Source organism: Euprymna scolopes, chromosome 7 (genome assembly GCF_053919585.1).
Source record: "Euprymna scolopes isolate OS-2025 chromosome 7, ASM5391958v1, whole genome shotgun sequence".
Lineage (NCBI taxonomy): Eukaryota > Metazoa > Mollusca > Cephalopoda > Sepiida > Sepiolidae > Euprymna > Euprymna scolopes.
Window position 1 is genome coordinate 112,721,628 of NC_136488.1, and position 16,141 is coordinate 112,737,768.

General features: G+C 33.8%; 1 protein-coding gene across 2 annotated transcripts in view; it reads right to left on the reverse strand.

Moving 5' to 3' along the window:
• LOC145279891 (F-box only protein 16-like) overlaps positions 1-16,141 on the reverse strand; it is a 192,935-nt gene that overhangs the window by 139,089 nt on the left and 37,705 nt on the right. The window contains exon 1 of one of the 2 annotated variants that reach the window (XM_080131366.1): positions 7,356-7,572. The exons of the other annotated variant lie outside the window; for it this stretch is intronic. Coding sequence (XP_079987492.1) covers positions 7,356-7,427 — 72 coding nt within the window. The 5' untranslated portion in view covers positions 7,428-7,572. Of the gene's footprint in view, positions 1-7,355; positions 7,573-16,141 lie in introns of those variants that run through there. 2 annotated transcript variants of the gene reach the window in all.

The window sequence follows — 16,141 nt, forward strand, 5'->3', positions numbered from 1 at the left end:
AATGCCTCCTCACAGGACAGATTTAGACACCGGTGTCGTTTTTTACTGTGGAGAAAAAATTGTCTTAGTTGCAAAGGATTTCTCTTCCACTGAGAGAGAAGAAATTGAAATGTAGCACCTGAAGAACAGATACTACACTTTGATCTTAGCCAAAGGGCCAAAATAGACAAATCAGTTTTATTAGCTTTGCCTCAACAGCGACACCAATTTTTTTTTTATATTTAACCTGGTGACAAGGTTCATTTGGAATATTCCACTTTCCTTTTTTAGGGATGCACAGCATGATAATAGACGGCGCGATAAGCGTAATAATATAATGATAATAGCCGCAGCAATATGCAGTTAAGAAAAAATAACTTATTTGGGAGTAATGCTGAAACCATGCCGAAACCTATTTCACTGTCAATAATTTAAGTGACTGAAATAAAAATTAATCACAATTTTAATTTAAAAAATAAAAGATGAAATATTTTAACGGACAGACAATTGAACCAATCTATATATATAAAAGCAAAAATGTATGTATGTATGTATGTATGTATTATGTATGTTTGTATATTTGTATGTCTGCTAAAAACTTTTGACCGACGGAACAAAAATTCACAAACTTGGTCTCATATGAAAGCCCCACCCTTCGGACGACAAATATCGAAAAATTGGCCCAAAAGGACCATCAGAAGTGCGTCAACTGATCGATTTTCTGCAGGGGGGGGGCAAAAAAGTGACATTTTAATGATATTTATACGTAATTTAATAAACGCTGAGTCATGTCACGTGACCCTGACGTAAGCAAGCTGTAATGGCGATATGTATATGAAAACATTGAATAGAGACTGTTGTTATCGGTAAAAAAGACACATCATACACATCAAAATACAAAAATTTCACGTTAGGAAAATGTTACTAGTACGTTAAAAATAGTTATTAGTACGTTAAAAATAGTTAGATAAACGAAAAATAAAAGTTAAACGAAAAATAACAAGCCAAAAATGTGAAGTAAAAAAAAAATACGCTTACAAAAAATATTAACAATCGCTGTTTTTACAAAAAAACAAAAAACAAAGCGAGATGCTATTTTCCTTTTTAGTAACACTCTTTAGAGTCAGGAAGACGAAGTGAGAGAGAGAAAGAGAGAGACACACACACACAGAGCGAAAGAGAGAGGAGAGAGAGAGATGTCTAGACAGGAAACGAGATTCGTTTTACTGTGTTTCAAAATGTAAATAAACATATAAAAGTGATTGTATTTGATCACATCCTCCTTATTTTCGAGTAACGTTTGTTTCTACGAAAGATGAGACCACTTGAATTCTAAGAACTGATACTACACTTTGATCTTAGCCAAAAGACCAAGTAAAAAAAGATGCGTATTATATATTTTCATATTAGCTTGAATTCTAAGAGCAGATACTACACTTTGATCTTATTTATGTATTTTATTATTTTCAAAAATTTGGACATAGAATTTTGCAACTGCAACACACAAAAATTTTCAATAACAAAATTAGGCACAAAGCCCTATAAGAAATGGGGAGGGGGAGGGTACAGGGTCTTTGTGACTAACGTGACAAAAAGTGAATAATGAAGACTTTGGAGTCTTACTCTTGACTGGCAACATTTACCACAATACCTTATTCATTCTGTGGATCCTAATCTAACTAATAAAACCCCAGCGTTTTGAATAACTTTGACATATTTACAAAAAGAAAAAGAAAAAGGTGTCTGTGTGTTGTATATGCATTTTTTTTTATATATATATAAAATATATAATATTTTGTGTGTATGTGTGTTAACGAGCATCTCTCCCCCCCCTCTCTCTGGCTTTCTTACTCTTTCTGTTTTCTCTCTGTGTGTCTCTATAAGAGAATGGAGAGGGAGAGAGGGAGAGAGAGAGAGAGGGAGAGAGAGAGAGAGAGAGAGAGGTGAGTAAACGTGGAGGTAGACACGTTTACCAGAACCAAAGGTCAGCTGACCAAATTACGTATGTGTGACGTGGTTGGCTAGATCTGGGAGATTTGATTTGAGCTTTGAAGAAGACGGACGTTTTCCGTGGTCTCCCCCCTCTTAACTGGGGAGGGGGGAGACGAACGCTGACGTGTGTGAAGAAGAGCCCACACAAGCGATTTCACTTCCACTTCTGCAGAACCTCTGGGGAAAGTGAAATAAAAAACTATAAAACCATTTCATCGTCTTGGAGTGATAAATCTTCGTCAAACAGGTATCAAGTCTCCCTCCAGGATGAGAAATTGCCAGATGGTTCAACAGCGAGAACAGAGGTAGGTTCAGAAATTACATGTCACACACACGATTCCCTTTATGATAATCAAATACACAACCATTTATATTAGAGACAATCACACGGAATCTTTCTTATGTTATATAGAAAACGTAAAATGTGCCCCTAAATGAAGAAGTCTATATAACACATTCAAATGTAACACATATTCAATTTGGTCCCCCTCAATGATTCAAAATGGCGCCCCAGGATGATAACCCTAGTGAGAACTCGATGATAACGAATATATAACATGTGCATGTGTGAGCCAAAAGACCAAGTAAAAAAAAAAGATTCGTATTATATATTTTTCGTATATTAGCTTGAATTCTAAGAACAGATACTACACTTTGAGCTTAGCCAAATGACCAAATAAAAAAAAAGACGCGTATTTTTTTTCGTATATTAACTAATTCTATTTAGAGTGAGGAAAGTGAGAGGCATATTATGAGTTAGTGGAGGGAGGGGCGAAAGACGAAATCGCTTTATTTCTAAGAACAGATACTACACTTTGATCTTAGCCAAAAGACCAAGTAAAAAAAAAGATGCGTATTGGATAAAATGGATGCATACGTACGAGCAAAATATCCAGTGTCGCCCGGAATAGTATGACATAGCACTAGCACGACATATATACTAGCTGATTACCCGGCATAGCCTGGGATTGGAAGAACACTCGGCGACGCCATGGATTGGAAAAAATTGGTTGATATATGTATATGTCGCCCGGGATGGATTAAACAGGTGGATATCTGTACTAGCAAAATACCCGGCATAGCCCAGGATTGGATAAAGTAGGTGTATATGAACTAGCAGAACAACCGCCGTCGCCCGGGATTGTATAACATAAGTGGATGTGTGCTAGCAGAATGCCAAGTGTCGCCTGAGATTGTATGACATAGGTGAAGTATAGGTCCGATTCAACTATTTTGAAGGTGCTTGTGCAGTATAGGTCCGATTTGAAAAAATTTGATGGTGCTTGTGCATTATAGGTCCAATTTGAAAATTTTGAAGGGGCTTGTGCATTATGGGCAGATTTGACAATTTTGACGGTGCTTGTGCAGTATAGGTCCCATTTGACAATTTTGAAGGTGCTTGTGCAGTATAGGTCTGATTTGAAAAATTTAGAGGGTGCTTGTGCAGTATAGGGCCAATTTGAAATATTTAGAAGGTGCTTGTGCAGTATAGGTCAAATTTGAAAAATTTAGAAGGTGCTTGCGCAGTATATATGTTATAATATGCAAGTTACCTCCCTTGGATGTAGCTTCATTATCAGATTCCATTAGATTAATATACAATCATTGTTATAATAGGCAAGTGACCTCCCTTGGATGTAGCTTCATTTTCGAATTCATTTAGATTAATATACAATGATTGTTATAATATGCAAGTGACCTCCCTTAGATGTAGCTTCATTGTCGAATACCAGTGGATTAATATACAATCATTGTTATTATATGCAAGTGACCTCCCTTGGGTGTAGCTTCGTTGTCGAATTCCATTGGATTAATATACAATCATTGTTATAATATGTGAGTGAATTCCCTTTGATGTAACTTCATTGTCGACTACCATTAGATCACGCAAGTGGTCTCCCTTAGATGTAGTTTCATTTTCGAGTACCATTAGCTTAATATGCAATCAATGTAATATTATGTCAGTGAACGCTCTTGGATATGCCTTTATAGCTGGATATTTGTACTAGCATAATACTCAGCGTTGCCGGGGATTGTATAAGAAAGGTAGAGATATGTACTAGCAAAATACCCGACGTTGCCTGGGATTTGATGACATGGGTGGGATGTTTCCTAGGAAAATACCTGGGATGGGTGGATATTTGTGCTAACAGAATACTTCATATAGGAAGATGGTGCAATTTTGTCGTAAAATCATGAAAAATTATTGTCCAAATTAGTAACATATTCAAGAATTAGAAAAATGATGAAATGCGAGTTATTTGTTGGTGTGTTTATGATGAAATAACACGCCAGACAATGTCACAAATAATTATTTTAGCAAAAGGAAAGGATATTATGTGGGTTAAATTATAAAAAACGTTTGTCGAAATTAGTAATATATCCCAGAGTTATGAAAAGTGGTTAAATGTAAGTTATTGGATTGGTGTGTTTATAATGAAATGAACAGCCCAGATATAGTCTTAAAGTTAATATTTTAGTAAGAGGGAGTCGATTATGTGGGTTATATCATTAAAAATGATTGTAGAAATTAGTAACATATCCAAGAAAAGTGAAAAAGGATGAAATGTGAGTTATGTGATTGGTGTGTTCGTAATGAAATTACCAGCACAGACAATGTCTCAAATGTATTAATTTAGTAAGAGGAAGGGGATTATGTTGGTTAACTCATGAAACCTGATTGTCAAAATTAGTAACAGATCCAAGAATTATGAAAAATGATGAAATGTTAGTTATTTGATGTGTATATTTGTAATGAAATAGACACGCTAGACAATGTCGCATGGTTGTTATTTTAGTAAGAGAGGGGCGATTATGTGTGTTAAATCATCGAAAATGATTGTCGAAATTAGTAACATATCCAAGAATTATGAAAAATGATAAAATGTGAGTTATTTGATTGGTGTGTTTATCATGAAATAACCAGAGACCATGTCTCAAAGTTATCATTTTAGCAAGAGGAGAGGGGATTATTTGGGTTAAATCATGAAAAACGATTGTCGAAATTAGTAACATATCCAAGAACTATGAAAAGTTATTAAATGTAAGTTATTTGATTGGTGTGTTTATAATGAAATAAACAGACCAGATATTGTCTCACAGTTAGTATTTTAGTAAGAGGGGGTCGATTATGTGGGTTAAATCATAAACAATGATTGTCGAAATTAGTAACATATCCAAGAATTATGAAAAATGATTAAATGTGAGTTATTTGATTGGTGTGTTCGTAATGAAATAGACAGGCTATAAGAAGTATCAAAGTTGTTATTTTTGTAAGAGGAAGGGGATTGTGTCGGTTAAAGAGGGGGGCGATTATTTGGGTTACTTCATTAAAAATAATTGTCGAAATTACTAACATATCCAAGAATTATGAAAAATGGTCAAATGTGAGTAACTTGATAGGTGTGTTTGTAATGAAAAAAACAGCCATACAATGTCTCAAAGTTATTATTTTAGTGATAGAAGGTGGCGATAATGTGGATTAACTCATGAAAAATTATTGTCGAAATTAGTAACATATCCAAGAATTATGAAAAATGAAGTTTTAGTTATTTGATTGATGTGCTTATAATGAAATAAACATCCCAGTCAATGTAGCAAATTTATGATTTTAGTAAGAATTGGGCGATTAGATGTGCGCACTCATTAAATTTGATTGTCGAAATTCATAACATATCCAAGAATTATAAAAAAATGATGAAATGTGAGGTATTTTATTGATGTGTTTGTAATGAAATAAACAGCTTAGAAATGTTTCAAAGGTATTTTTTTAGTAAGAGGAGAGGTATTATGTGATTGAACTCAGAAAAAATGACGTTTGAAATTAGCAACATATCCAAAAATTATGAAAAATGATGAAATGTGAGTTATTTGATTGGTGTATTCGTAATGAAGTAGACAGACCAGACAATGTATGGAAGTTATTATTTTAGTAAGAGGTCGCGATTATTTTGGTTACTTCATTAAAAATAATCGTCGAAATTAGTAACATATCCAAGAATTATGAAAAATGATATAATGTGAGTTACTTCTTTGGTGGGTTTTTAATGAAATAACCAGCCATACCACGTCTAACAGTTATTATTTTAGTGATAGAAGGGGGCGATAATGTGGATTTACTCATGAAAAGTGATAATCGAAATTAGTAACATACCATAGCCTATGTATCAAAGTTTTTATTTTAGTAAGAGTGGCGGCGATAATGTAAGTTAAATCATGTGACATGGTTGTTGAAATTAGTAACATATCCAAAAATTATGAAAAATGATGAAATATGAGTTATTTGGATGATGTGTTTGTAATGAAAACCAGCCAAAACAATGTCTCAAAGTTATTATTTTAGACAGGTGAGCGATAATGTGGGTTAAATTGTCGAAATTTGTAACAATTCAAGAATTATGGGATTTAACGAGATACGTCCACATATATACTTACAGATTACCAGGAGTCACCCTGGATTAAATGAGATACATGCCAATGTATGCAAGCAGAATACACGGTCGCCTGGTATGTAATGAGATAGATGCAAATATATACTAGCAGAATACTTGGCGTTGCCTTGGATTGAATTAGATTGACTGAAATATATACTAACAGAATACCTTGTGTCACCCAGGATTTAATGAGATTGATTGAGATATATACTAGTAAAACACCCAGCGTTGCCCGGGATTGAATGAAATAGGCGAGAATATATATTAGTAAAATACCTGGCATCGCTTGGGATTTGATGAGATAAATGTGTTGTCTATTACCCGTCCTTTCATATACATGCTATAAATGACCTACCCTAGGTAAGATACAATTATTTCATATGTGTAATACCCGTCTTATGTAGGTAAAATATTCTTTTGCTCGAAATAACAAATGATACATAAACATACAAAATTCCTATCTCATAAGAATAACAAATATATTACAAAACCAAATTCAATTTTCTCATTGTTTATACTATCCCGAGCAACGCCGGGTGGCCCCGCTAGTAAAAAATAAAAGATGAAATATTTTAATGGACAGACAATTGAACCAATAAAAAAAATAAAAGATGAAATATTTTAACGGACAAACAATTGAACCAATAAAAAATAAAAGATGAAATATTTTAATGGACAGACAATTAAACCAAACAAGAAAAAATTATTATCCAGTTAATGTTTGTTTATCCCCCCCTCCTCCTCTATGCATACACATTATGAACTGATGTACAATAATCAACTATATCAAATTGAGGAATAATAATAATAATAATAATAATTAATACAATAAAATAAAAAATCGAAACTTCATTTCTGCGTGAGTGCATTAATATATGAACGTTTTCATTCTGATTACGGAGACGACAGCAACCATGACGTTGCGACAAGTGCGTGTCCTTAGCAACTTACCTTGTTATTCGTTTCTTCGTTAGTTAACGGAGTCCAAGAACTTTTGAGTCTATTTTTAACAAATGTAGACATTGCTGATTTAGTTAAATAAAGTTTGCTTTGTTATATTTGGTTAAAAGTTAACTTTGATCTTGCCAACTTAATGTTTTAAGTGCAGGACTGCAGGATTGTCGCAACAAACAGAAGTGTATACAACTTTGCATATACTACTGCTACTACTCTACGAAAGCTTTTTATTATTAGAAAGATAACACTTTTACAGAAAGTACAATTAATATATATATATATATACATATATATATATATATAAAATATAAAACAATTAAATTTCATTTTGATACAATTGGCATGAGAAAAATAGTTTACATTTAAATTACTTTCATATAAATACGATGATGATGATGATGGTTGTGATGATAAAATGAAAAAAGGTCAAAGGTGATAACGTAGTAGAAAATTTATTTGAATTTTTATAATTATTATTTCTTTTTTTTTTATATGTATATATATATAAACATGTAAAAAATATGATTGTATTAGGTGTAATGATGTTTTTAAAACTTGAATATAAGTCGGGCAAACGATTTTTCTGCGGTATTTGTTCAACCGGTTAGGCCCAACATGGCCGAGTGATGAATCTATTATTTTCTTTACTGTTTGCCAAAATATATTTCTATACAAGTCAACGTAGGTTTTAGTAAGACAAATATTTTCAACTGTTGAATTTCACAACAATTTTAACAGAGGAAGGTATGTTATGGAATTTTTCGTTAATTTTTCGCTGTTTCCCCCCCCCCCAAGTATAGCAAGGTCGGTCGATCATCTTACTCTAATCAAAAATGTTCATACTCGTATTACTTTTGAATCATAGGGACACCCCCTCACCACCAGTTATTTAACATGTCTTGCTTGATGGGAAGATGACGCTTCTTTATAATCAAGTAGAAATCAGTCGAAGATGTTTGTTCTTTAGAGCTCCGTTTTTTACATTTTATTTTTAGACTTTTAACTGCTGCTATTCGTGTGTTAATGTAGTAGTGGTAGCGTTCGAGCATGCATGCAGGCATATATATATATATATATATATATATATATATATATATATAACCCGAAAACCTTCATGTAGGGGAGACTAAAATTTGCTGTTATGGTCTCAAATGATCTGAAATAATAGCAAGGGGAAACTTGATTCCAAATATTTCTCGCATGTTATATCTCCCTCTTTTGGAAATAAAGTATGATTATGAATATCTCCACTATCAAATCTTAATGCACTGTGAAATTTACTTTATGTATGAAAACCAAAGAGGAGAAATATAACATAGAAATATTTAGAATCAAGTCTCCCCTTGCTGTTATTTCAGATCATTTGAAACCATAGCAGCAAGTTTTAGTCTCCCCTCCTCCATCAATGCCAGAGGTTTTGGGGAAAGCCTTTGCAAAACTAGGAAAACAAATAACTATGGGTGAAACATTGGTAAAGATGCAGTATCTTTCCACCCTGAAAAAAGTCCTTTAAAATTACCACTATTAAAACGAAAATAACGTTTAAAATTCCAGGAAACGAGTAGTTTCCAAGATATGAAGAAATTAGTTTAAAAAAGTGGGGGGATATCACTTTTCTATATTAATTTAACATAAAATGTACACCTACTTAATAACCACTTTTTTGAGAAGAGGGTTCGAGGGGGTGTTTATTGTGAGGTTTTTGCCCTTGGCAAAATGGAAGAAAACCATACAGAAATTACAACAAGCTCACCTTATAACTTCAACGTAAATTTTATTAAAGTAAAAAGGTCCACGTTTGCAAAAGATGCGTCATCTTCAGCTATCTGCCATTTTGAGCTGGTAACATTCCTGGAGGGGATAATAGTTCATCTACGATAAATGCTGGGTAGAATTCCCGCTGACGAAGTATGCGCAGGTCGGAGAAGTCATGTCTTCCACAAGGGATGCAGCTAGATGGGCACACATGAGGAGTCCTTGTAGATTACTGTTCAATCACGGACAAATGATAGGTCAAACAGTAGACCTTAATTTCGTTTTCACAGACAATAAATTGTAGCACTAGCGTACAGATATAACTTTGCTCTACTTAAGGACATTAATAATTGAATGATAAAGTTCCACTCCACATTTGGGCATTTAAAACGTCTCGAAGCAACAAGTAATTTCGTAGCTTCGATTCGAGTGAGAATCCAGTCTGTTCCGTCCTGCGTCTTAGGATTCAAGTCAGAAATCCACGTGCGTTCAATTCGACGTCTTCCTGGAATCCAGTAAATATTCCACGTGTGTTCACCTCAACATCTTTCTGGAATCTAATCTGTAAAGGAATATTGGCGCCAAAGAACATTCTTGGCAGCCAGTTATAACATGCAATCTGATTGGTTAAAACAAATCCGTGGGTGGAGAAACCATCCAATAAAAAGCTTGCTTATTTCTGCAGAATTTCTTACACTCTGCCAAGGAAAAGAAGAAAAAGTAATGGATAATCATTACTTTATTTAAACAAGATAATGATGTACTTTTAAAAAACTGTCAATAAGTGACAGCTAAGAAATTTGTCCCGAGGGATTTAACATTAATACAAATAATAGCAATGAATTCAATGTGTGTGTCTGTTGCCAAATTCAAAATTATAACAACTAATTCTAGTCTAACTAGAGAAATTATCAATGACAAGAAAAAGTGACTTTAACTTGAGTCGGCGACGCCGATAATAGAATATAAGAATTTATTTTGACATTTTGTCCGTACAACTCGGACACACCCACTCACCTATGGTGTCCCGCTGATCAAACCGAACATAACTGAAATGATACCAATTATCGCATGAGTCGCAACATACCATAGGTGTTGTTCCATCATTGGCGATCGAACATGTAAGGCAGAAGAGGGGGCCTCCTTCTTCCGTAAATTCTGCTATTGCAGATTCAGAATTGTGTTTTACCTCTAGGGGATAAATATTTTTTAAAGAATGAACTTGAACACACCCGTCCTTCAAAACTGAAGCCGAGCGGACCTTATGGTCATTACTGACCAATGATTTCATTACCTTGCCCAAACCCCAGAAAGATTGGGACTTATTCGGAGATTTGATAAGAACAATTTCACCCTCCAAGATCTTCGGAAGGCCTTGATCTTTAATGTTGGCATCTACTTCTCTAATTGAGAGCAAGTAGTCATTGTGCCAAATATGTCTAAATTTACTGACGAATTCATCCCTCAGTTCAAGGGAATGCAAGAGCGTATTTCTATTGAGAGGTTTTGGGGAAAGATCCTTTGAACCACAATTATTGATAAGCAGGCAGGGGTGATATCCTGTCTGCAAAAATGATTGGGGGTCAAAATATCAAAGCTTTTATCTGAAGCTGAAATAAATGTTAGTGGCCTATCATTTATGGCCTTTTGAACATTCGAAAGGGCGATTAGGAAATCGAAGTAACCGACTTTCCTCCTACCCAACAACTTTGATAGACACTGTTTAACAGTCTTAATCAATCTTTCCCATGCTCCACCATGCCAAGTAGAGTAAAGGGGAATGGTATAATGAACAATAGTAGTTGATTTGAAATGTTCTTTAAATTCGTCAGAGACAACTACGTCTGACAATATAATACCCGACGCCAAGAATGATTTAGCATTGTCGGAATACATGTGGGTGAGCACACCGAATAAGTTGGTGAACCTAATAAAAGCTAATAAGAAAGTAATTCCAGATGTATAGCACGTAAACTCATACAAGTAAACAGTAGGATGTACATTTTGACGTCCTGATTATTATTTTTGACAAAAAAATGTCCGGTAAAGTCCACACCCACATATTTGAAGAGCCGGACAAAATAAAAATTTACCCTATGAGAGTGTAATTGAGACCCAGAGGGAAGCCTTTTCTGGTAGGGAATTGATTCTCTTACATATGATACAGCCACGGAGAACAGATTTCACCGCTTGTCTTCCCTGAAGGAGCCAAAAACCGGATAGCCTTAATTTGCTAAGGGTAGAATTTGCTCCCATATGACAATAATTCAAGTGAGATTCAATAATGACCAATTTGGTCAGGTGACTATTTTTTCCTAATAGTATAGGAAATTTTACATCATATGGAAAAACATCGGAGTTCTGAATGCATCCTTGGGTCCACATCAGTCTATCCTTATCCAGAAATAAGCCGTCACCCATGGGGGTGCAACTTTATTTGTAGGTTGCTTCAAATAAGCCAATTCCGAGGGAAAAGCTTCATTTTGCATATGAGAAAAAAAGCAACAGTTTAGCTCTTTTAACGGTGTCAGTCTTTTGGTGTCGTGATTTGTCACTGAATCTAATAACTTTTTCTAAGACATTAATCACGTTAGTTAATGTGGAGACATCAGATATTTTAATTGGTAAACGACTCTCGTTTGAATCAGCTTCATCCGAGAACATACATGTTAACATTTTTTTGTTGTTGTTGTCGTTAAGACAGGGCAATGCTTTTTGCACTTGATCAAAGGTCGGTAACTCTTCCTTAACTTTTGCATTGGAATTCAAAAATTTAGACCCCTCACCGAAGGGAATTATGTACTTGAGGAGTTTCCATGCAGAACCTCCCAAACATTTAATTAAACGGAGATTATTTATCCGTGGAATAAGGTCCAGGCCAATTGTGCCATGAATAGCAGACCCATTCAATTCAGAGTATCCAGGACAAAGACAAAAACCCTCTTTAGTCGACTTTGACGTGATCTCATTGAATTTGTCCACCTGGAATTTTACCTTCAAATCATCTGCAAAGAAGGCAGAAAAAGGAAAGGAACGCTGATGTCCCAATTTAAGAGACACTTCCAGCTCCCTACGTTTTAATGACTTTGTCCCCACAAGAGTATTAATAGGCATTTCCACCATCCCAGGTTTTAATTTATTCCCGGGACTTAAACGGTTTGGTATTACATCAGAAAAGAAGGATTTCTGGCTACCCGTATCCAAAAGACAGTAAAAATAGATTGGGCGCCCTTTCACCTTCATTGATATTTTGAGTACAGGAAATATACATTTTTCTGTCCTGATAATGATTTACGTCCCACAAAGGATTTGGGACTTTTGGGGCACATAATAGAAAAATGGTTCTTAAAATCACAAATGGTGCAAGGATAAGGAAAACCCTTTATCCCTTTGCAAACAGTCTCAGAACAAATTTTAGTCGGGTGATTAGTAACCCTACATAATTTACAAAATTTATTAATCTCACCATTATTAACGAGAGACTTAGAGTTATTATTACTCTTTTTTGAATAAATCTGTTTAGGCTCGGAACTCTTCGCCATATTAGATTTTGAATCCGAAGAAGAAGCCAACATTTTTGGCGGGTTATTTTCCCGCCTTAGCACAATTAATGGTGATGTCATCAATATATCTAAAATGTCGAAAGTGTACGACATGATGGAAGAAAGAGAGGAGGAAATGTTCGTTAGATTTGTTCATTAGCTCTCTGCACACGCTGTTCGGAAATTTAGCAAACAGAATGTGCGCAACCATGATACCAGAAATAGAATTATCTGAAAAAAAATCGGTACCAAAAGACTTATCCATTTCAGTCAAATTGAGCTTAACACGCTCAAGAAAAATTTTTAGATCATTAATCGACAAAAATTTCTCTGGTCGAGGAATAATATCCTCAAAAATTTGATTCATGATTAAAGATGGATTTAAAAATCTCCCCTTCAAACAAGCCAAGGCCTGTTCATAATTTTCGGGGTTTATATCTAAAATGAATACAAGATCGAATGCCTTTCCCGTCAATTTAGACTTTAATAATAGTAATTTATTCGCGTCCTTCAAATTAGCAGTACAGAATTCAAATTTCTTAAGGAAGCTACGAAATTCAAATTTATTTGAAGTCAAATCCCCATTGAATAGAGGACATTCTAACTCCATTTTCATGGGAACAATAGCTTTCGACAATTTTCCCTAACCTTGGCCATAAATTCAGTCAAATCTCAACAAATATTAAATCTATCCTCAACTGAGGATTTTAAAATTAACTGGTCGAATAAATCGTCCAGTTTGGACATCCACTTGTGAATATCCAGAGAAAAATTATTTTTAATTTTCTCATCTAACAAGCTAGGGTTATTGTTATGCGAAATTTTTTCACATCTATTCGAGAAATCAAATTCAATTAAGACATGATGCTTGATAACCCAACCAACAAAAGAATCAAAATGACTGTTCCCACGTGGAATAATAAAAAGGCGCGAACTACAAATTACTATTTTCCGACAACCTAAAACTATAGTCGTCGAGATAGGGAAAAAAATATTATCTGAAAACTCAAAACCGGCTAACAAAGTCCAATTAAGGCAATGATATGAATTTAATGGTGCAAGGGAGGTAAGCGTGAGAGCCCTTCACTAAGCCGAAAATAATTTCGACCGCGTGGTGAACTAAATTTGTATTAAAAAAAAAAAGCAAATTCTCCAAGACAAATTTTAAGGAACAGACAACACTTGAAATCACAACTAATAAAAGGATTTTTTTTATCAATGAATATCTCCAAAGAATTAGAATAATGAAAAAAAAAAGAAGTCATTCTTAAATTGTAACTTGGAAACAAAGTTACAATTTAAGAATGACTTCTTTTTTTTTCAATTTAATAAGATGACGTTTTTTTTTGTTTTTTTTTATATATATATACACTGTGTACATACGTGTGTATATATATACACGTGTGTATATATATATATATATATATATACACGTGTGTATATATACGTGTATATGTATACACGTGTGTATGTATAGATGTATATATATACACGTGTGTATGGATGTATATATATATATATACACGTGCGCATATATGGATGTATATATATATATACACGTGCGCATATATGGATGTATATATATATATATACACGTGCGCATATATGGATGTATATATATATATACACGTGCGCATATATGGATGTATATATATATATATATACACGGGCGCATATATGGATGTATATATATATATATATACACGGGCGCATATATGGATGTATATATATATATACACGGGCGCATATATGGATGTATATATATATATACACGGGCGCATATATGGATGTATATATATATATATACACGGGCGCATATATGGATGTATATATATACACGGGCGTATATATAGATGTATATATATATACACGGATGTATATATATACACGGGTGTATATATAGATGTATATATATACACGGGTGTATATATAGATGTATATATATACACGGGTGTATATATAGATGTATATATATATATACACGTGTGTATATATAGATGTATATATATACACGGGTGTATATATTGATGTATATATATACACGGGTGTATATATAGATGTATATATATATACACGGGTGTATATATAGATGTATATATATATACACGGGTGTATATATAGATGTATATATATACACGTGCGTATATATAGATGTATTGGTAAACAACTTTACACATGTATACATACATCTATATATACACACGTGTATATATACATCTATATATACACACGTGTATATATATATATACATCTACATATACACACGTGTATATATATATACATCTATATATACACACATGTGTATATATATATACATCTATATATACACACACGTGTATATATATACATCTATATATACACACGTGTATATATATATACACGTGTGTATGTATATATATGTGTATATATATGCATGTGTGTATAGATGTATATATATACACGTGTGTATATATAGATGTATATATATATACACGTGTGTATATATAGATGTATATGTATATATATATATACACGTGTGTATATATAGATGTATATGTATATATATATATACACACGTGTGTATATATAGATGTATATATATATATACACACGTGTGTATATATAGATGTATATATATATACACGTGTGTATATATAGATGTATATATATATATATACACGTGTGTATATATAGATGCATATATATATACACGTGTGTATATATAGATGTATATATAAATGTATACACGTGTGTATATATAGATGTATATATATATATATATACACGTGTATATATATACATCTATATATACACGTGTGTGTATATATAGATGTATATATGCGTGTGTCTATATATATATGTGTATATATAGATGTGTGTATATATATATATGTCAGGTCATGCCATATGCTACTGGTTCCATGTAACCCAGTACTACCTGCCTCATGGTCGGGTCACCGGCGATTAAACTGGTTCCCCCACCGGACTTGTTTGGTAAGGAGGGCGGCTAGTCTCCCTGAAGGATTAAAAACAAGACCTTCCAAAGGGCGAATGAACTCTTTTTCTGGGTCAACGGCAAAAAGGCACCGTGTATATTTGTGTGAGTGTATGAGTGTATTGGGGTAGAGAGGGCTCCCATAAGCCGTGATAAAGGCAACCTTTCTAGGAGAAGCGAATCTCTGATATAAACAACCATAAAGCGGAAGACCTGTACCCGCATTAAGCTGGTCTGCAGTTTTATTTGTTGCTGGCTATCTTGCTCTTGCTTGTTGCTGGATCTCAACATTTGGAACCGAGAGAGAGACTTAGCTGTCGTACAAAGCTAAGACTCTGTAACATCATATTTGTATAGATACTCCCACAGACATTTGGGCTCATTGATTTTAAATGTCTGAGAGAGTGGGACTCGTCTGACAAGCTGTTGCAATCATCATATATATATATATGTATGTATGCATATATATATATGTATATATATGCATGTATGTATGCATATATATATAT